The sequence below is a fragment of the Chenopodium album genome, chromosome 26, assembly GCF_948465745.1.
Source record: "Chenopodium album chromosome 26, dcCheAlbu1.1, whole genome shotgun sequence".
Classification (NCBI taxonomy): Eukaryota; Viridiplantae; Streptophyta; class Magnoliopsida; order Caryophyllales; family Amaranthaceae; genus Chenopodium; species Chenopodium album.
The window spans coordinates 6,743,590-6,766,987 of NC_137859.1; the positions used below are offsets into that span (position 1 = coordinate 6,743,590).

A 23,398-nucleotide genomic window follows, 5' to 3' on the forward strand; every position below is an offset into this window, starting at 1 on the left:
TAAAATAAGTAAACAACAATACAACATAACATTATTGTTTGGGTCCAATTTAGCCCAATTGGACCTAGTCATTAAATGATCCAATTAAAAGCCCAAGGTCAAGGTTCAACTCTCCATTTGTACTAAAGTCAAGATCAGTCCATAAGGCAAGTCAATTGGGCCAAGGCCCACTTTTCCCATATGTGCAAAGGTATAAAAGCCATCAATATCTCTATTTTACATTCATTCACATAAAGCCTCAAGCAATTAATTCTCTTGCATAGTTTCTCTCTCTACACATTGTACTGACTTTTACATCGGAGGGGCCTTCCTCGGCAACAACCCCGAGGCTAGTTCACGTGTGTTTGTTGTGCCCTTGCAGGAAACCCTCGGCCCAACATTACTTGGATCGAGCCCAGTCTTCACCACTTCAAAGGACTTTCAGCAAGGTTCCATTGTTTTCGCCCGAAACAATTATTATACAAAAACACTACCAAAATTGATAAACCTTGATGTCCATATAGATGATAAGTCACATCGAACTACTAATTTAAGATTAAAAAATTATTTTTAAAAATATTTATTATTATTTTTTAAAATAAATTATCTCCCTCACAAATCTGGGTTACCAGCTAATCCACGTTCTCTCTCCACTTTCTATAAATACAAAATACCCCCAATTTTCCAATTTCCATATTTATAACTTATCCTCTGTTCAATTTTTCTGGTTTCTTCTTCCTTCGTCTTCCTTGTTTCCTCTTGTAGGTGGCTGGGTTTAGCTTCTTTTTCATCTTCAAGATTCAATTCCCAACCCATCTACAATCAATCAACCCAATCAAATCAATTCCCAATAAAAAATGGCTCGATCTCTTTCTCAAACCCTAACTCGATTCCCCAATTCCCTCTCCTCCACCCGTTTCGTCAATTTCCGGCACCGGTCTAACTCGGCGGAGGTGTTTTCCGGCGAGAGTATGCCGGCGGAAGAGGTGGAGAAGGTTGCGATGAAGAATCTAGAAGATGCAATTCATAAGATTATTGTGAAGAAATCTCAACCTGATTGGATTTCTCTTGTTCCTGGGGCTTCGTATTGGGTCCCACCTAAGAGTAAAGCTCAAGGTCTTGCCAATGTTATTGGGAAATTGGTGCATAATTCTGCTGCTGCTACTGCTGTGATTAAGGGTGGTAATAAGGGTTTTTCTCTCTCTTCGAATCGTGGGTGGCCTTCTTCTGCTCATTTCTTTGAAGGTGATTGATTTTATCTGCTAATTTTAGAGATTCATGATTGTTTTCATTTGTGTTTATGTGAAAATTGATGGGTTTTTGTTTTTATGTTAGTGATATGTTTATTGAATTATTGATGATATAACATGTTAGCATAAGATGAAGTATGAAATATGAGATGAGAATGATGGATTGATTATGATAATTATACTTTATGTCATATGGTTCGTTTGAGGGATAACAAAGGTGATTGCTTTTCGAGACGAAAGTGAACCGATGTATGTATAATGCCTTTAAGATTGGTAGGAGGGTGTTTGATTGCTGTCTAATTGAGAAAGTATAGCTGCTTGTATACTATTTTGAGGTGTTTGAAAAAGTTTGTTACAATTTTGAAGATAGAAAATCATGTGATTGATTGTTTTATGCTTGAATGGTGGGTGAGTTGAAGGATACGATTATTACAATCCTTGATTTCGAGGGTTTGGATAATGTGGCAACTGTTATGGACCTTATGGTAATTGGAGAAATGAAAAAAAAAAGAAAAGAAAAAAAGAAAAGAGATTTGGGAGTTGTATTTGCTATTGATAAGGAATGTGCGGATGGCTAACCACTACCCCCAGACCCCTGTAGTTCGGTACCACCACCTTATGAGTTATGATTGTGTTGAGTAATGAGTATTACATATGCATAGTAGATTTCGTTGTTGTGAGCAGTCATGGGCTTTTTGGCACATGGAAGACTAATGAAGGTATAACTTAACTGCAGGGGCATCCCATTCTTCATTAGAGGGAGAGACAGGCAAGAGCCGGAAGACGGCATCTATGCATGCATCACGATTTGAGGACGAGGAAGGGTGAATCTGCTCTTTAGCAGAAAATTGTATCCAAGGTTAATTTTGACCTATCACCTTAGAAGTAATGTTTGAATTATCTTAGTGGATTACATGTTATTCTCTCTGTGGATAGAAATAAGATAACTTAGAGCACTGTTTGTTTGTCAATGAGTTCCATTATCATTACCTAGGTCATTACTTTACATTACATAGATTTTTCAGACATTTTGTGCCTTGTTAAAAGAGTAATAAAGGTCATTAATCCTTTCATTTTTGGTCACCATTTAATATCTAAATCTTCATCTCTCCCTGACTTTTGATGAAATATTTGCTATAGATGTTTGGTTGTTGTTGCCAATGTGAAACTCTTAAAATTTGCTAGTGTTAATCCTGTTAGATGGTGTTTCTTGTCAGGCATAGACTCATTGTTTAGCTGGAAATTCGATTTTTGTTGGTGGATACGGAGTATTTAGTTTGTGCAGAGCTGTTTATACCTTACCTTTTCAGATGCCAAAAATTTTACTAATCATATTGAGATGTCAAGAATTTATTTCTCGTATTTGTTAGTTTAGATGTCAAGGAACCTAGAATTTTGAATTTCAATTGTGTTTGCAGGCTTCCACTTACTGTAAATTATTCGTGGGAAAAGTGGGAACTTGAGTACTTGACTGATGTATCGGGGATTGAATGTTTTGATACATGGTTGCACAGCAGAAAGAAGGCGACGAAGAAGCAGCCTGATTGCTCTTAGACAACAGCTGCAGAGAGACCGGATTTTATCAAGGTGGGAAATCAACAAGCATTTACACTGACAGAGGGAGACCTGTATCGGCTGTATGTTCTTTGTAATGTGGGCTAGAGCTCTTAAATGTAACTTTAGTGTGAAAAAAAAAAAAAAAAAAAAAAAAAATTCAACCTTGTGAATATTCAGTCTTGATCCATGTATTATTATTGTTATTATGTATGAATAACAGGTGCCAGTATTCTACTTCAAAAAAGTATTTAGAAAAAGAGGATTCCATATTCAATTCCGTAGTAATCAATGCAATGTAGTATACAACTCCATAGAATTCATATTGTCTGAAAAGAGGCTTTTTCAGTTGAACAAAACTGTATTCAAATTTATATATAAAAAAATGTGTTTGTTGCTCGCGTGCTACCAGTAACAAGATATGTACTTCAGGTTTCAATGATATACACTTTCCCTTGGTTGAACAAAAATGCCTAAATGATTTATGCCCTTTTGAACCTTTTTTTCAGGTTTAGAAGATTAAACACAAAAATTCAGCCTTTTTTTCCCCTATCAATTGAAAATGACAAAAATGTAGCTTACAGAAACCTTGCAAGAAGTTATGACAAACTTTTACATGAGCCCTCAACTAACAAAAGTTTACATGTGACAATGGCAAGATCAAATATGGTTGCAGTATGATTTTACTACCAAGGAGTAAAAAGACTACGATCATGTTAATGCACTTCCATCAAATATCTGAAAAATGACAGCATGCAATCTTTACATAAATATTGCGAGGGGCACCTAGTCTTGCTGTTTTATTACAGTCACGTTGCTCTTGTATGCTTAAGGTTAATATGCTCGTCTATATAATACTGTCCAATTCTGTTGCCATGGTGATTATTTGCAGGCTTTCTAATACATGATGGTGATTAAGGTAGGAAAGACTTGTGTGGACCTGGTCCACAATAATATTATTGTGGGCTCGAGATTAATAAACAAGCAACTCAGATTATATTGAACATAGTGACCCTTATTTTTAACCTAATAACCTTATTTTTAACATAGTAACCTTTATTAAAACTTGTATAACATTTAATATTATTGTGAAATTGAATACGAAGTTATGACCCTAATTTTAACATAGTGACCTTTATAATTCATATTGACCAGTATATAAAATAGGTTCATTTAAGAATTTGTGGATTAAGTACCTAAGCTTATTGCTATAGTTTCCCTTATCGTCTCGTTATGACATGATAACAAGGTATTCGGAACACTCCATGCCTTAACTTTGATACACAGAGATGGAATGGGGTGTGGTAATGTTGATGGGTTATTTGAGAATTTAGTATGGGTAAAGGGCTTGTTATATTCTTTTATTATATGTTATTCAATTTAAATTGGTTTGATAAAGATTCGAACCTAAAACCTTTAACTAATAAAGGTTATACACTTACCATCTCAACCAACTTTTATTAATGTTATAAATTGCACATAATTAATATTAAATATTCCTTTCAAATTAGAGACTATTTAATTTAATTTTTCTTCACAAAGTTAGAAAATAAATATATATGAGGTAAAAAAACCGTAACATCCGAGATAACGTCCAAATCATATACTAGCTATTCAAACAGTTGTATGTAATTATCAAAATAAAGAAGTACAAAGTACAAACTAGCAATCCGGGGCATCGCCCGAGACACACACTAGTTGAGGGATTATATACAGCTCTGTTAATTTCACACGAGAAATCAACAAAGACTGGTTTCAAGATAACCTCGTTCATTGCACAAGGTCCAATTATGTAAAAATGGTAGGCAAAGGCCAAAACCCAAGAGAAATCAAATGCCTATAAACTTTACAGCAGATTAGAGTTTTGTAAATCGTATTTTTATCAGACACAGAGTATGAGAAAAGGTTTGTATGTGGTATATATGCACCGCTATGGCTCTATATGCTAAAGAAGCTCCCCCGGGTGCTGCCTCCAAATTAATATCTTGGATTCCAGTAACAGAGCCAAGGTGGGACCTGAAACAGATTTTTATGTCAGAGACAAGGCAGATTGCAGTAAATTATATCTTACGACCGAATGATCGGGTAATTTTTGGGAGTAATTAATACCCTAAGAGACAATCTCACCCCAAGAGGGGAAGACTTCTTCAAGCAAGCTTAAATGCTTTTGGAATTGCATATGACCAGGCATATTGATTCACATCAAGATGGATAACAGGAATCAAGTTTAACAAATAATTCACAGCTTGCATGTCAGCAACTCAGCATCACTGTTCCTCTCAGTACTCACATTTAAAACCCCAGCATTCAAGACTCTATTGCCTCTTTCAAACCTCAAACATCTAATTTCCTTGACATTTGCCAATGGAATAAAAATCTGAGCAGCAATGCCGTAGCAAAAAAATTCATACTTTGAAGTTTTCATCTAGTTATGCTGCCACCAGCGATCAAAATCATCAACTAAGAATGAACTACGCTTCGCCTGAATGTCCTAGTTTATCAAAGGAAAATAATAAGAAAACAAAACAACTCGAGGAAATAAGAAAACACACCTACAAGAATGCCAAGGAGAATCTATTTGATTGTTTCAGTAGAGGCCCAACATTCTCAGCTCTGATATGTGGCTAGGGTCAAGTTCAGGAACATCTTTACTATCACGGTCTTCCACTATGTACTCCTGCACATAATTTAAAATCTTCAATTCAAATGAATGCAACAGAGAGCTTACTAATATAACTTGAAGCAAATAAATTACAGTCATCACTCACACAGAAAGACAAAGCAGGTAACAAAGCAGTACAATAGAAAACTCCTCCTATCCATGGAATGGTATATATCTCTTTAACAAGCAGATCATCAAGAAGCTAGAAAAAGAGAAAGCTTTACACATTCAGATCAGATGCAATATTTAGGAGCATGTGATGCATGTCTAATATTGCATCCAACTAGACGACATAATTGCATTGCTCAAGGCTTCCCAATTATTAGCAATCGACATTAAGGAAAAATTAGTACCTTTGTCAACTCTTGCTTTGCAAGAACATGATAGTGGCGCTCACTGATCCTCTGTCCACATATTATCGCTATGAAGAAACCATAAAGCAAGCCAACGAGTATAATAGCCAAAACTGCAAATATTGGACCAAGTATGTAGGACTTCATTAACATTTCCACATATGAACCCCCCAAAAAAATCAGTTATATTAAAACATCAGTTTTCAATTTTGTCATACAAAGGGTTTAACTGTACAGTAACAGAAAAAACAAATAAGATTGCAGCTACAAATGTCAACAAAAATCCAAACCACTCGACCATGATTTTTTTTTTTTTTAAAAAAAAAATAGAATAAATAAAATCGGTTAATAGCAAACCGAGGTACGTTGATTTTCCATCCACTCAATCTATCCCGAAAAAAAAAAAAATCCATACATAAGTGCTTAGGCATATATTACAACATGAATTAGGATGTAAACATTCTATAAGAAGATAATCCCTCCCTTTCTTTTTGTTAAATCCAATATTAATGGATTCTATGTCAATATATATTGAAATAATATTCATGTTGGTTTTGTTTGAGTCGTTTCAAAGTGTAATTTCACAATATCAACTTTTATTAAATTTTTTTGTAGTACACATTGGCAGCTATGCATGCCTAAAGGTGTGCATTAAAACTGAGCAAAAAGTGAAACATTACTGGGGAAAAAAAAAAAAAAAAAAAAAAAGAGAGAGATGGAGGGAATTTTATACTTCTAAAAGTCAACAAGAGGTGAGGACTATACAGAGACCTAACTTTTTTGATGTGAAACAACAATTCAAAGTTCAAAAATATAATCCCACAGGCACAACTTCCAAAATTCTTGTGTAGTTGCAACATGCAAATAATATGCCTCATATCCATCTAAAATTTCCAATAACATATAGGAAAATTTGTCAAAAACTACCTTTTATATACCATAACTGCATTTTATACAAAGTATTATGTTGTTTCTTTAAAACTACAAGTAACAAACCACTGAAATCGTTATCAGTTTTAACAGTTTTAACAAACCACATTCATCCTTTAAATCCTTGGAAGGGGACAAAAGGAATGTGAATATGCATTAAGTAAGAATAGTTGTTCAGTTTTGCAAGGAAGATTCATTTAGTTAAATTGCAATTCCACAAACCCTACATTTCAACGCAAAAACCTTACCAAATTGAGATTCTTAAAGATTCTTGCTTGAAACCACAACAACACGAACCACTCTTCACATGAATCGCCTAATAAGTGATATGTTGAGCAAATGTTGAAGAATGGGTGAAATAGGAGAGCTATAACCCAAAATTTTAAGAAACCAAGGGAGAAAATGTGGAGCAAAAAGTGGGCCATGTAACGAAATCTGTTTAACGATTAGTAAACATGTGGGAGTTTGGTAGTTTATTACACAGTAAATGCAAATTTAAACAGTAGTCATTAACAAAATTTTCTACTATGTCTACAGAAAAATTTTAGTAAATCTTGAATACCCTTTAAAACCCTTCATGTTTTATTTGTGACCAATTCATGAAAGCAAAATATTATGGGGTATAAATGAACTCAGGCCACAAATGTCCACATTGTTTCAGATCTATAACCAAATAAGATTCAGCATCACACTTCTTGGAAGTAGCATCTCAGCCATAAGGTCGGTAAATATTAGCAACACAACCACAAAAAGGAAAAAAGTACTCTGGTGGAGTAATATAGCTTAGTTCAATATGTCATATGCAGGAGAATCAATTCAGACCATGAATTATTCAATTCAACAGAAAATTCAAGAAATTTATTATTCCTTAGCAACAACAAAAGAATAGCTAACTGGCTTAGTGTTTATATATAACACCTGAACTTGTCCATGGCATAAAATACAAAACTACATATAAATAATTGCAGGTAGATGCTGCTTGACAGAAAAAAATCACATACCAGCCATGATATAAAATGCATATGGGTGTTCTTGATAGCCAAACATTTCACGTAGTTCTTCGCCATAGAATTTGTAAACCAGAATGCCTAACACTGCCACAATCTGTAAAAACAGCTTAATTAGAATTTTACAGCATGACAAAACAAACAAGTGTTACTAAATATGTAATATGAACACACATGCACATAAGTATATGTTATACACTTATTGTTGATTATTGTTTAGTGAATTTGGTTTAACTTAGCAACTTATAAGACATGTGCCTAATATGGCATCCAATAAATACTGTCAAAGCAGGTAAAGTGCATAGGTAGAACTCAAAATGTAAACAAAAGCTCAACTATAGAGCACAGGATCTAAAAAATTTCCATGAGAATAGATTTTGGCAAATCAACTATATCTTTCACATACATTATTATACCGTAACAGGGCTAAGGGCGATCGCCAGATAAACATAGGTTGGTTAACTCTACATTTCTCTTCTAAATAACGCATTTAAGAACCCTCCTACTTCCACTTCCACTTCCACTTCAAACCCCCCCCCCCCACCCCTCTCTAAAAAATAAATCAATAAATAAATAGTACATATACCATTGAACCAACATCCTCAGAGAGGGCACTCGAAGCTTTTGGGCATCTGCAAACAGGGGGTTTTCAACGGAAGAGGCAAACCTCTTAAGAAAAGAAGAGGAAGCAAATTGTAGCTTTAAAAAAGAATGAGAAGTTTTACCTATGTAGTCATTCTATTAACAAAAGATAGTATTTTGTATAGGTTAATCATCTTCTAAGGGGAAAAAAAATTGCTTAGCTATACATGGTTCTCATAATGAAATTACCAGCTTTTTCAGTACCAACTTTAGAGGACGAGATATGCCTAACCACATCCTTCAGGAAAATATAGAAGAGAATTGGTAAAAGATTCTAAACATCCTAAACTTTAAGATGTATTGGAATAGGAAAGTTGTCGCTTTATCCTCAATCAAAAGCATCATGGCTTTGGTTTAAGGTATCTAGTGTACGCCCTTTCCTTAGAAGCTGATACTAAAAAAACTCTACAAGTGCCACAGCTTAAACTCACTCCAGCAACAATTCTAGTTGCATAGCCCAAAAATGGAAAATCATTTATAGCCAAATCAATCAATAATGCTTATTAGGTCAAAATCTGACTGAACTAGAATATGAATATTCATACTGATTTTTTCCTGTAAGTTAATTGTTAAGAATGTTTAGATACTTTACAGAGCATCGTGTTATTATACCATCTGAACAACTATAAAAATGAGTGCATGATCTCTTGCCACAAGGAACTGGAACTTTAATCTCAACCACCAGCGATCCGATGGGACATTTGCTCGCAGTAAGAAATTTGCCCGGCATTCTGTACAATGAGCAAAAGCAAAGCCCTCCTGAGAATATGACAAATGAGATAATAATATTAAGTTTGTCCTCCAGTAATGAAAATCTAAAAAGTTCAGATCAGCAAAATGATTACCCATCGGGGTAGGTATATGGAGGTGTTTTTATCCTGGTTTCCAACTTGTTGTGATAAGCAATTAAATTTGAAGCAGAAATTATTTCTAGAGCACAACTTCAATGACTACGTAGATCTTCTAAACATATAAATGATACAGTTATAAATCACCGCGAAATTAAGTTAATTTTAAACTGTTCCTGTAATCAATACTACCCCGTTGCATATAATCTGACAACTGAAATAGCTATTTTTCTATCAGCTTTACTTGTCACTTAAATATGAAAATATCAATGCATAGGTACTAGTCAGTGTAAAAAAAAAAAAAAAATCAACGCAACATTAGTTGTTTGTGTTGGATACCGATGCAATGACTAATAACTAACGATTTCACAAATGAAAGTGATTATAAATTTCTGAATTAGGGGCTCTACTTGTTGTATTACACTTCTGGCTATAAGCAAAGCATTTGAGTTTTATAGACGATCAGAAACAACAATAAACCATGGCTGGCATGTGTAGTGATGTGCACTACACTTTTGTCTCTAAGAGCTTTAAGGAATGATTATAAAGCATATACCTTTGTGGACCTCCAATTGTCAAGACATGACCTATGGACATACTTCTGAGTGCCTTTGCAATGACAAGGAGCAATTAAATCTTCTCCTGACACCATACATCAACTTATTAATCTCTCATATCAAATACTTGTATAAGATAACATCTATAGAAATAATCAATTTATGTATAACAAAGATATACATCTGCAAACAAGAAGCGACCATGGGCACAGGATCCTCAGATGAGAAATAAATACTCAGCAAGGTATAATCAATATAGGCTACAGGCCTACAGCAAGATTAGAGGCGGGAAGAAGGAAAGATGTAGTATTGCTGGTATAAACTATATAATTTCACAAGCAGTAAAGGACCTTCAATTTCAAGGCATATCCGGCATTGTGGTTGCTCTGGGTTCACTAGACTGCAGTTTTCATCAGCTTCAACATCTGTTACAGCAGAAGTATCGCAATCAACAGTTCTGATTTCACAAAGGGTAGTTTCATGAGATTCTTCAACTATATGGGACTCCGACAAGATAGGTTCTGTTTCCGAATCATCTTCTCCACGACTGCCATTCGAAGCTAGTTGCATTGCAGAGAATATAAAAATTCAAATAGTCCAAATCATCCTTTGATTTGTAAAGCTTGAAAACCATTTCACCTGTTAATGAAGGAGATACCTGCAACAAGAGAAAACAAAGATGTAAAAGCCAAAATCCGAAGTAATCCCCTTAAATACAAGATGGTCAATTATCGGCTTATCGGTACGATACTCAAGTTCTATTAGCATGCTTGTGTTTGTCAGCTCAATGTATACATTACAGCAACAATAACTTAGTATAATTCCCAACGAGACAAGGTTATGGAGGTCCATACATACATAACCTCACCCTTTAATATAAAACTACTATAAATTCCTGGGAACTGCTCGAGCAATTTATATTATTAATAATTTAGATATTAGGCAAATAAAGTAACTACTATAAATTCCTAACTACTCTCCAACATTGCCTTCATTTCAAAAAGAAGGAAAAAAAAAAATGTTTGGATTACAGTTCCAATATAACTTACCTCAGCATTTCATGCCTAAAAAGACCAACTTTTTTGTGCAAATGATCAAACCACAAAATTTCGATCAAAAAAAAAAAAGACAAAATTGCACTAATCACTTCAAATTTCAGCACTCATACAATGCGGATCATAAATCAGCTCAATCAATGCAGAAAGATCAAACATCAAAAAAACTTGCAATCAACTCAATTATCTCCATAAATTAAAATTCGCTAAACAAACTGATCAAATTCGCCTATAATCGGAAATTTAAGAGCTAAAATTAAAATTATAAAAATAACCTGATTGAATCCGCCATTGTTGCAACCTCGGAGATCACAGACAATACAGGATAAAATGCGAATTTAGGGTTTCGTCTGAGAAAAAAAATTGACAAAAATGGCGGCTAAGAAAAAATTGGCACAGTAAAAAAAAATTGGCAGAAATTTGATGAGAGAAGAAAGTTTGCAAGATTTAGTTGATTTATTTTAGTTGGAGCGCAAAAGTTAGAGGAAAAAAGAAAAGGAAGAAGCTGAACATGTGCTACTTGTAGTTGGGATGAGGTCAAAGTCAAGTGAGGGAATATTGGATGCCACGATTTTTTTTCATTTTTTTTTTTTTTTGGTTATAAACAAAGGATTCTACTTTTGCTCTATTTGGAATTTCGATTAGATTTTGATTTTTGTTAAAGAATGGTATGATGTCTAATTGTCTATTTATTAGCTATTTTTTCTATTATTATATTGTCACTATTAAGAAAGTGTTATCTTCATTTTCCCGAGTATTAAGTTTTAAAGTGATTTTAAAATAATGGTTATACTTGTGATTTTTTTGAAGCACATAATTCCACTTTATTTTTTTATTACTCAGTGTTAGGTTAGGTCTCATGTTGTGCACGGTAATTTCACTCTATTTAATTTTATAAAAATATCTAAGACAAAACAAAGTTTTATATGTGGTCAGGGTAACTTGGTTAGAGGTTACTCGGTCAGTCAGGGAATTACTCGGTCGATCAGGGTAACCCGACTTATTCGATCGGTCAGAAGTTACTCAATCGTTTAGAGATTATGCAGTTGGTCAGGGGTTACCTAAGTGTTTTGGTGTGTGATAGCCGACTGAGGTTAAAATAAAAAAAAAATGAAAATCTAATATTCGAGCATGATTTCATTCAAAAAGATAAAACAAAAAATTTGAGCATGACTCAAAAATTACCTAATCTATACTATATATTAAAAGGCGTTCCTTTTGAAAGAACGGTGCCACGGTGCCACGTGGCACTCTTCAACGTAGATGAAACCATGTCACAATGCCACGTTATTATTTAAAGTGCATGCGACACATAAGCTTGCAAGTTACACTTACCATCTCAACCAACTTTTATTAGTGATTTAAATTTCACATAACTAACAATTCACAAGATTAGAAAATAAATACATATGAGGTAAAAAAAAAACCGCAACATTCGAAGTAACGCCCGAATCACGGTCAGTTGAATATAATTATCAAATTATAAAATTTCAAAGTACAAAATATCACTCGGGACATCGCCCGGGACACACACTAGTTTCCTTTTTAAAATACTGTATCAAGTTCAGAGCTTTTGAGTTTGAGTCTCACTCCTCACTTCTCCTTCCTCCGGTGGCGATCATGGATGCAATGATGGGCACACTCCAAGATCAAAACCAACCACCATCGCAACAACAACAACAGCCGCCGCAACAACCGGCGAAGGTGGTGGAGAAGCTAAACTCAGCAGTACAACAACAGCTTAACTTAGAATCTGTCAAAACTCGCGCCATTAGTCTCTTCAAAGCAATCTCTCGCATTCTCGAAGATTTCGATGTCTTGTCTCGCTCCAATGCCCTCCCCAAATGGTCCGATTTCTCTCCTCCTTAATTTCAGTTTTATTGTTGTTCAAATTTCATAGAATTGATGTTAATTCTTGCACAATTGGGAAAAAAAACCCTAATTTTATTGTTTTTAAGTATGATTTTATCTGTATGAACTGGGAAATTGATTGTTTTAGGGTTTTCTGTTCTTTATTTTTTAAGAGGAACTTAATTTTGGGCTCCGAAGTTGGGAAAATTACTGTGTGATTAAGAAACTAGTGCTTTGTCAATTTCACCTGATTTATAATGAACTAGGCTGATTGGTGTGGAATGCAGGGATTGGTGCTCCAAATTCCCAAACTTGTAAGTATAATCTGAAATTTGTGGGAGTAATTTTATTGAATAAATTTCAAAGTAAATTGATGTGAAGTAGAAGCATTTGATTTCATGCTATAATTTTGTTTGTTGATTTTATGTTGACAATCTATTGGAGGGAACACTACCCCAATGCATTTAAAGAAGCTTCCGTTTACGTGAGGAGATTAGGCTGTGCATTTCTAATTACAATGCCAGGATGATTTGATGACCCTTCTTATAATATTGAACACTTTAATTGTCTGGAAGTGAGGAGGGTGGTCAAAAAGGTGTGATGTAAGAGAAAGGTTATGAATTAGAGGATATTGCTATTTGATGAGAATTGGAGTTGATACTTTTTCTCATCTTAAAAGTAAATTTATCTAATGTCTTTTAACCACTAACTGTTATATCTTGTACCAGGCAGGATGTTGTTGGTCAATTTTCAATGGTTAATCTCGAGTTGTTCAATATTGTGGAAGACATCAAGAAGGTATCGAAAGCTTTTGTGGTCCATCCCAGGAATGTTAATGCCGAGAATGCCACAGGTACACGTTTTTCAGTCATTTGAGGTTATGGTTTTGCATAATTCATACCTTTTTAATGTTTTCTGCCTTTTGTTGTTCATAATTAGGGGTTGATATAAGTTATAAGGAAATCTACACTTTAGAAAGTAGATATGCAAGTATTTTGTATTGAGCAGCAAGCCAGCAACCATGTCTAGATTTCATTTTTTTTACTTTTTTATTTGTCATAAGGTATCTTAGAATATGATGACTGGGGTGGTTTTCGGGGTGGGGGAAAAGGGGAAGGGGCCGGTTTTGGGGTGGGGGAAAGGGGGAAGGGGCCGGTTTTGGGGTGGGGGAAAGGGAGGGGGTGTTTCGAGAGTGCCGGCGGTCAAATGGGGTAGGGGGTGACGGCAGTGGGGGTAGGGGTGCCGGACTGCCGATGGCGAGGATGGTGGTATCTGGGTTAGTGTTAAGAGTTTTTTTTTTTTTACTATTATCTTTAATCCAATAGCTTAGTAACACGTGTACATGGTGGCCCCCACTAATGGATGAAATCCGTTAGTTGGTGGTGAAATACAATTTTAGATTTTTTTGTGGGAGTTAAATAAAACTTTTAAAAAATATCGGGTTTTCTTGGTGGTAAAAATCAAATTTTCTTTCTTATTTTTTAATTTTTATTTGACATAAGGTGTCTTAAAATATGTTGACTTGAAAAGTTGAAATCTTAGAATTTATTGATTTTTTTTTTTTATGAGCTTAAAAAAAAAAAGAGTTATGTAGTCTTACAGTAAAATAAGAAAGCCATTGATAGGTTAGTGGCCCAGTTTTATATAAGTTGCATTCCCATCAAATTCAAAGGATAATGTGCTATAAAAGTGAAGGGAGAGTAGAAAAAGAAGTAAAACATAGAGCAGAGTGAGGACTGAGGAGAGAGACTGAAAAGCAGATTGAGAACCTGCTCTTTTCACCCTATATTAGAAACTTATCACTCAATCTTTTCAGAATCAAATATATAAATCTGGATTTTTCTTTCTGCTTACTTATTGCTAAATATCTGTGATTGGGAATTAATAAAAATTAGAAAATTACAGATTTTGGAAAATACACAATTACACATTGAAACAAATCTAACATATTATTCATTATAAATACAATGAAAGTTAGCCAAAGTAGACCTAGATTCATTATTGCACAAAGATATAAATCAGACTAGAACACCTTATTTTGTGTGAAGAGAACAGTCGAGTCCCTTGATATATGAAGACTGAATAATAGGTAATGTGGTGTTCGTTATATCAACCCTTTGTAATTACAAATCACTTTCCATGCAGTACTCCCTGTCATGCTGTCGTCCAAGCTCTTGCCTGAGATGGAAGTGGATGACAATTCTAAGAGGGAGCAGTTGCTTCTTGGCATGCAAAATCTTCCCATACCCACACAAATTGATAAGCTTAAGGTGACTTGATTTTGCTAATTTAGCATTTTAACAAGCAACTTCTATAATCAGGGTTTTTTTTTTTTTTTTTTTAAATGACTGGCCGCTGTGGCAGGCTAGAATTGACATGATTGCTGCAGCTTGTGAAAGTGCTGAAAAAGTTATAGCTGATACCCGCAAAGCCTATGGTTTGGATACCCGTCAGAGGATGAGCACTGTCCCAACTTTGGACAAGGCCTTTTCTGCTAAAATTCAAGAAAAGGAAAATTTACTCCGGGCTGCTGTCAATCATGGTGAAGGTGAGTCTTCAAACAGTTGCAAGGCAAGTGACTGTGCGTACTTTAAGATCTTAATGTACTACCTCTGTTTCTTATTATGTGCAACAAAGGGGTATTATTAGTGAGATATAAAATATTATTTTGTTGCACATGATAAGAAACAGAGGTAGAATTTAAAATGGCGCTCAGACACATGTTTATGTAGCGCTATCTCTTTCTTCCTTCTTCTGTCCAGCTGTGGTTGTTTGCTCGCATGCATTTTTGTTATTTCTTTTTATTTATTCATTTCCTGCAGCATTTGCAGTAGGGTTGCTGCCTGGTTTGTTTTCTTTGTCTGGGTGGTTATCAGTCAGCCTAGTTATCTGCTATAAGACATTACTCACTGTTCTGAAACGTATGTTTGTATATTTGTTGAAGAGGACCCCTTAAAGCCTTGGGGGAAGGCATGATAAAATAACAGTGCAAACCAAGTGAGATTTTTACAGACACTGATGGTAATTGGTTAGTTCTAGAGGTGGTAATTTAGGTCCAATGGGCCAGGCTTGGCTGTTCAGGTTTGGTTTCAAGTCGATTTCAGAATCTGCTAAAATTATCAATATTAGCAGAGTGCAGGTTAGGTTCAAGTTATAACTCAATAATTCAGGTTGGATTTAGGTCAGGTCAGGGATTGCCAGTTGTACCTTTCTCACCACCATGTTGTCTTGTTCCTGCCAACTCATTGTTTTGATATAATTGTGTTGTATTTTGATAGATCTTTTGCTATTTCTATTCTGTCTTTGAGGTGCATGATTTCTATGTTGTACAGGATTAAGGCTGCCTGCAGACCAGAGGCATGCTACTTCTCCACTTCCCTCACATCTTGTTGACGTACTCACTGTTGGTGATGGGACACAGAATTATGGTGATGGATCTGGTAACAAGGAATTGCATTCTCTTTATGTATGGTCTTTGGCTGCATTCTATCTTTATATTGTATTTTGATGTTTTTATAATGGAAATTGTGATAATTATTCTATCAGGCATGTACTCAAAGAATACTCCTCCTATGCTATCCAATAATCACAGCAATCAGGGAACTCCAATGCAGGTAGATATTGTCTTTAACATTCTACATTCCTCAAAATTTCTGTGTTTAAATCTATTCAATTGCTTTTGGTTTCCTCCAATTTATCGCCTTTTTCCTCCTTTTTATTTAATTTATTTTTCTAAAATTAGCTTAGTTTAAAATGTCAGAGTAATGAGAAAAAAAGAAAAACGTAAAAGAAACTTCTTGTAAGCTTTAGACCAAACATCTCTCTTGAAGTTTGCATCAGCTCATACGCGGTCATGCCAAGTCAATCTTTTTTAACCAGAGCATGAAAATTTTATGAGCAGCTTGGCTTGCATCTTGCCTTATACGCGGTCCTTGTCTGGGTCAATTGTGTATATCTTGTCTCACATCATGGTCATGTTAAAGGACTTGAGCATGAAGTTCAAACAATACATTAAATGACTGCCACCATTACCACCATCACCATCTTGTATGGACCATGCCTGATTGATCAAAAACCTTTTTGTTTGGGTATGACTGATCCACCTATTTCCATACTTGTTTAGCCAATTAGTTACTATAAACTTGTAAATCGAATTCAATTTTCTTTGACACTTGGTGCCCAAAGATCAGCTTTTGTAATTCAAGACGAGCAGTTTGCTTTTTAGTTGATAGGGAGCCAATATGCAATCTCTTTATAGCACCTGTCTGGAGATTATAATATTTTATACAACTGTTATTGCTGCCCTTTTTTTTTGGTTGGGGGTGGGTTTTTTAGGTGGGGGTGGGGGGAGTTGCGAAATTGATATATGCAGCCCAAAGCTGCATTTAATGCATTTTCTAAACTGGTTTTAATTTAGGAATGCATGACAAAATCACGCATTGAATGGTGTAATTACTGTTTGATGTAATTTGGTATTTCCACTTGTGGCTCTTTCTATGCAGCCTTAGGGCTTTGTATATCAAAGCCCTAAGGCTGCATAGAAAGAGCCACTAGTGGAAATACCAAATTAGTCATTTCCCTTTAATTATAGAAGTTCTACTGTGAATTACAGCTTCTGCCTGTACTTTGAACAAAACCAGGGCTTGTTAAAACTTTTATTGGAAAATGAAAATTAGTCCTTTCTTCCGAGTCTGATTGGATGTAAACCTCCTTTTGGTGCAGGCTTCTGGTGGACAACATCTTGGAAGATCAGTGCCTTCACCTTCTACTGGCACAGTACCATCTTCGTTTGAGAATACAGCATCCCCAATGCAGTATGCAAACTCGCCAAGATCTGGTACAAACATGATGAATGCACCTTCTCCCCAGCAGCCAACACTTCAACAACAACATCAGCTGCAACAGAGAAAAATGATGCAACTTCCTTCTCAGCAGCAGCAACTTCTTGCTCAACAGCAGCAGCAATATAGAAACTCTGCCATGCAGGGTTTGGCTCAGGTATTTATTGTGCTTGTGCTCCAAATACTTAGAACCAATTAGTTTAAGTACTTGTGTCCTCTCTATGGTTTGCTTTTCATTTTAACTATGTTTTCATTTCATGTTGAATTTTTTAAAGTAGATATTTATATTACCAATTTGCAATTAACCAGTATATAGTATCATGTTCAGATTACCCTTGTTGCCTCTGGCAATTTCACCTCCCTATTCTGCTGCTATTGGGCATATATTAATATACTATAGATGTTAACTGCCTGTCTCAGTTCCTACTATATATTGCATATTAATGAAAGTCCTGGCATTCCTGTGCTGGAAGGAGCTAATTTCTTCCTCAGCTTAATTTTATTTTTATTCGATATTTACCCTTTTGACATTGTCTTTGTTGCTTCATGAAATGTTCTCCATACCGTAGATTATAGCTTGCTGATAAAGTTAGACTTGAGTTCAAGAGGGAGAAGCTTTCCTTGTATCATTGTTGACGAGACAAAATATTGATTTTTTCCCTCTCCATCTCATGTCTACCCACCAGTGTACTTTGTTCACGACTTTTTTTTTTTTTTTTTTTTTCACTTTCCGTTGGCTTTTGTTTGCTTCTGACTTTTTCTATAGGAAAGTGAAAAATAAAAATTAACTTCTGTATATTAATTTCATGTTTGTCTTTTGTCAAGAATCAAAGATTCGAAAGGGGGTGTTTTTATGTTTGCCAGTTCATATTTTATACCATTTATATCTTTGATTATAGTATTATACTTTTAAATAAATGGAAAAAAGCTAATATTGTGAATGTATATATCGAGACGAATCTAACAAGACCCCACATGACTGTTTTTTCTAATGTATAAATCACGAAAGACAGTCAAAGGAGCATGTGTTAAAAGTGCAATTTTTCCAACATTGCGATTCAAAAGAATGAACTGTAAGAGTTCTGGGATATTGGGAATGGTGGATGGGGAGGGGGAGAGCTGCTACCCTCCAGTTGCCTAAACAATGAAATAATCACACAGTGGAAAAGTTGAGATATCTACGCTTAATTTATGGCTTGACTCTTGATTAAGTTATCTAATCATTTCTCGCAGAACCAATTACCACAACCACATGATATGCAGACTCAGGCACAGCAGAAGTTTCCTTCGGTATTTTTATGCACAAATTTCTCTTTGCTTTAGAATGTTTTTGGTTTTTCCTGCCGGATGCTAGTTCTGTGCTCTGCACAGAGAACATTCGAGCATGCATAAGTCATATTCTATCTTTCTAAATCTTATTTTCTCTACTGTGGTATGTGGTTGCATTTGTCCACAAGATTTAAGAGTTAAAGATTCCTCTTTTTCTTTCTTTTTTCTTGTTGGGGGGTGGGGGGGTTGTAGTTGTTGCATACTGAGCTCTTAGAAGCAGCCCTCTTTTGCCTAATTTACTATTACTATTACTATTCGCAGCTCTTAAGAGATTATTTGCTTGTTACGCAAACAGATGAGGATCTTCTGTCGAAAATTAGTTTGTAGTCCTGGTTTTATACTAGGGAAATCCTATTGCCTAAGGATCCTTTGATATTGCGTTCTTGTTTCAACTTATGACTGTTATGAGTGTGGTTTAAGGAAAAGAATTCTTACCTGCATCGCAGTTAGGTAAATTCGTTTAATGATATCATAGCAAAGTGGAAATAGGAGTTTCATGTGTTTTTAAAGTTAACTCTATCAAGGTTCCTTATTATTATACATACATCTGTCTGCTGCAAGGACAGAACCAGATGCAATTTTCTCAACAATCAGCAACTCAGCAATATCAAGGTAGGCAGCTGCCCACTGGACATATTGGACAAACCCAACTGAACCAAGGAACCCAGCTCAACCGTCATATTGGCCAATTTTCTGGAGCTGCTAATACAGCTTTGTTCAACGCCGCTCAGAATTCACCTAATGCTCCTGTGGTAGAACATGCACCTCAACTTTTACTTAATCTGTGATTGCATTCTGCTTTTCAGTTATATGTCCTTAAAACAATTTGCTGCTGTCTTTTTTGCATGTTTGCATTAGACATACGTGCTGAGTGTAATGTCTCTTTTTGACAAATTGACAACCATTGGTCTTTTTCTCCTTCCCATGTAGATGTCCATTCCAATTAGTATGTGTATAAGAAATGGACTTGACTTAAGGATGACATGAGAATTATTGCTGTATGGATGCCAACTGAATAATCAAATGTGTTATCTTATAATTGATCAACAATATGTATTGACCCTTGCATTATTAAGGAACACTCAAGCACAATGGGATGGAGGTGGGGTTGGGGGCTGAATTATGGGATATCCATGCAATATTTGTAATCAATGTTTTAATCTCTTGGGTAAAATTTTTTTTAATGCTGGAAATTAAAATTACTATTATGGATCATGTAAGAAAGAAGAATTTGGTTTACTGTAAGTCAGCTTTGATTTTTTATCACAATTGCAAGAATTTATTAATATTATACAGATCAATAGTTTGATTAAGATATCAGTAAAATAATGCAAACTTCTTTACTTGACCATCATAAAATACAAAAAGTACAAATTATTGAACTTATTAGAATACATCACTAATTGTTCATACACATTATGTAGACCAACTGGACCATCACCTTATGGCTCCAAATTTTCTTTGCACAGATTGATAAAGACACTTCATTGTTTTTTCTTATTAGTTTTCGCTATATTTACTGTATTAGAATGTAATATTTATCAGCTTCTTTTTGGTATTTAAATTTCAGAATATAGTATTTTGCTAGTTGTGTATTTATTTTTGATCAACTATGTTACTTCTTATAATGTTTGTAGATTGAATGGATTAGCTGTGTATTTTGTAAATTGATACCTTTGTATCAATATATCATCTAGTAGTATGTAAACTTTGGACATAAAAAAGATAATCATTTGGCAGTTTAACAACTTTTCATAGGAAGTCGACTTTGTTGGATTCTGGAGGCTTTACGACATAATTTTTTAACACAAAAATATAGCAGTATATGTTGATAGCACAAGTTTTGATTCATTAATGTAGAGGAATGATTGAATTAATTATTTCTTCACCCTCATTTCAGATGTCCATGCCATCTACAATGACGTCTCAAGCAATGCTCTCAAGAATGCAGGTAGCTAATTATTATGATTTGAAGTGATATTACCTTGTTTTGCAAGAAGGCTACGTCAACTTTTTTTTATTACACCTGTAACTTGTGGATATATACTTATTAAATGATTTCACTTTCTTATGCATTCTAATGTATATATGCTGCAATTTGGCCCCTAATTGTTGTTCCGTTTGTGTATGTATGTAAAAGTTCAATTGGTAAGGGTGTTAGGTAAAAGTTTTGAGTTAATATATCTGTTTTGGTTGCTTATTCCTGCATATGATTGAAAATTAAATGATTTCACTTTCTTATGCATTCTAATGTACATGTGCTGCAATTTGGCCCTAATTGTTGTTTCGTTGGTGTATTTATGTAAAAGTTCAATTGGTAATAAGCTTTATCTTAGGTACAGGAGCAAATGATGTGTAATAAATTTATATGTTGAATGTACTGCTTTGAGCTTGTTATATTAATAATATGCATTGGCAATCACCTGTTTTACACCTTCAGTTTGCATTACCTGGTGGAAACACTCAAAGGACTCACCCTTCCCAGATGCTTAATGATCAGAGTATGTTAATCTCTTTCTTGCCTTTTTGTTTGAGCCAAGTCATTGATTATTATTGCTTATTGCATTTGTGTTGGGTGATCGTATTGCTGGAAAGGGAGGAGGGGTTGGGGTGTTGTTCCATCTAACCATTAAAGTTTTGACTTAATTTCTTGGTGGCTGTCTCTCTTTCACAGTGTTCAATATTGGAGCAAATCCGGCCAGTATGATGAGTTTACCCCAGCAGCAGCAAGTCCCTCAAGCTGCTTTTGGAAGCATGTCGCAGAATTCTCAAAATCTCCAGTCTAATATGGTGCCTCTCCAAAATGCATCTCAGAATCTCCAAAATTTTCAACAGCGACAACAGAATCAGCAGTGATTATGTCAAATTTTGTTTTCAAGATATTTAATGACGTGGATTGTTATTTACTGTGTTGTGATAGCCGCGTTGTAAATGTGAATACGGGATTATAGTTCATAGAAAGTGATCACCACTACCAGGTTAAATTTGTACCATTGCTTATCTGAGGGATATTGTAGATTTGTAGCCGCTGTAAATGTCATGGTTGATTTTATTTGTAAAAGTAAGTTAAAGCCATTTTGGAGTTGCATCATTGCATTTCTATGGCGATTTGTGTTCTCTTAGTAATGGCTTAATAAATTATTGATGGTTGCCACAGAATCTTATACGTAGTATACTTTTCGTTTTGGAATTATGGACTTATAGTCCTTGTTTGGTAAAGAGCTTTTTGGAGTTTTTTAGCTTATCGAGTCTACATTGTTCAGAGGACCTTATTTTCGAAAGACTGGACAAAGCATACTGCCTGGGTTGGTATGATCCTTGCATAGAGGCAATTGTATAACACGTACCAATTTTCTTTGATAATGCTTTCTTAGTATGTCGTTTGCCAACTGAAGTTAAGATGGAGAAGTTGATTGTTGAACTAAGAAAGTGGGTGAATAAATGAATCAATACAAGATAGAGATGAAAACAATATAACATCAAGGGTAATTTAGTAATTTAGTCAATACTAAAATGAATTACCAAGTGATCATATGGAAATAATTATGGAAAATATATTGTAATTGAAAGTGCATGGATTTAAATCACTAAATTGTAAGGGTACATAAGATATCTAAATTTGAATTGAATTGTAAATGCGCATTCACGCTTATCTTTAGATACACCCGGGTGTATAATAGACATGTAGTTCTTTCTCATTATAAACATAACTTTTCTTCAACAAAATGCTTTTTTAAGTTGGGAGATTTCAAATTGCGTTAAAGGACATTAAAAATTACTTGCACATAAAAATGCACCTCTTTTTTTTCCTTACTTCTTTTGGAAGGAGTCAAATTATAATATTCCAAAAATAGTAAGGAAATAGCTCATCCTTACAACCCTTCTAACTACAGATATTTACACATAAATCTTCTTCAACAGTTAACGTTAACCAACCAGTCAAACCACATTGGATTTGTAACATTAACCACAGATATCTAAACTCTCTTGTTCCCTTTCCCCTCATACTGAAAAGTAGATGAAAATGTGATCTTTAGTTACAATAAAGCTGAACAACACTAGATGAAAATCAGTGAAATATCTAATTATGGTGAAGTTTCGATGGCGGGTTAAGGTTCCAGTCGCAGCAGCTACAGCATCTGAGCGCAAACCACTCGAACCTAAAGTTACATGACATGAAAAAAGCACAGAAATGCAGTCAATATATGGACATCACCCCATATTTTGTTGCATCTTATTGAAGATTTTAGAAAGTTATTTCTGTTTTTTGAAGTATACTTTATGTATAAATTGTGCTTTATCATAGATTATCTTGCACAGTTCATCATTTTCACTTATAATAAATGTAAAAGAAACACCGAATTTTAAGGGCTTACAGTTCCAAGAGGCAAGATAAAGGCTGCGAAGATGAATCATCTGCAGGCTGAGAGTGATCTAAGGAGAAGCTTGAAATGGGAGAAACTTTTTTAAATTTAGAAACCTTGGTGTCTTGTAGTAGATGAAGTTTCTCAACTAACGAGTTGGATGAATCAGGCGGCGA

At 34.8% G+C, this 23,398-nt stretch overlaps 3 protein-coding genes across 7 annotated transcripts; 2 read left to right on the plus strand and 1 right to left on the minus strand.

Annotated features, from left to right (window-relative positions):
• Positions 1-673: 673 nt before the first annotated feature.
• LOC145618317 (uncharacterized) lies at positions 674-3,142 on the plus strand. Its single transcript, XM_081673095.1, has 3 exons — positions 674-1,224; positions 1,966-2,088; positions 2,648-3,142. The coding sequence occupies exons 1-2, from the start codon at positions 837-839 to the stop codon at positions 2,055-2,057; spliced, it is 480 nt and encodes a 159-aa protein (XP_081529221.1). The 5' UTR covers positions 674-836; the 3' UTR covers positions 2,058-2,088; positions 2,648-3,142.
• A 1,252-nt stretch (positions 3,143-4,394) lies between these two features.
• Positions 4,395-11,303, minus strand: LOC145618004 (uncharacterized). The gene is made up of 8 exons (XM_081672779.1): positions 11,113-11,303; positions 10,133-10,440; positions 9,782-9,867; positions 8,990-9,136; positions 7,730-7,832; positions 5,799-5,911; positions 5,336-5,460; positions 4,395-4,799 (listed from the first exon to the last, which is right to left on the minus strand). The coding sequence occupies exons 2-7, from the start codon at positions 10,350-10,352 to the stop codon at positions 5,371-5,373; spliced, it is 759 nt and encodes a 252-aa protein (XP_081528905.1). The 5' UTR covers positions 10,353-10,440; positions 11,113-11,303; the 3' UTR covers positions 4,395-4,799; positions 5,336-5,370.
• A 1,092-nt stretch (positions 11,304-12,395) lies between these two features.
• On the plus strand, positions 12,396-22,042 carry LOC145617433 (mediator of RNA polymerase II transcription subunit 8-like). Of its 5 annotated transcripts, none has more exons than XM_081672135.1 (12): positions 12,396-12,684; positions 13,417-13,541; positions 14,834-14,958; positions 15,053-15,236; positions 16,021-16,128; positions 16,235-16,302; positions 17,411-17,686; positions 18,763-18,819; positions 19,425-19,610; positions 20,759-20,809; positions 21,299-21,359; positions 21,533-22,042. In XM_081672135.1, the coding sequence occupies exons 1-12, from the start codon at positions 12,458-12,460 to the stop codon at positions 21,712-21,714; spliced, it is 1,650 nt and encodes a 549-aa protein (XP_081528261.1). In that variant the 5' UTR covers positions 12,396-12,457; the 3' UTR covers positions 21,715-22,042. The 5 variants fall into 5 exon arrangements, with proteins under 5 accessions (XP_081528261.1, XP_081528259.1, XP_081528263.1 ...); XM_081672133.1 differs by having other exon boundaries at positions 18,763-18,818; positions 19,412-19,610; positions 21,533-22,041; XM_081672138.1 differs by having other exon boundaries at positions 12,554-12,684; positions 13,421-13,541; positions 18,763-18,818; positions 19,412-19,610.
• Positions 22,043-23,398: the final 1,356 nt, after the last annotated feature.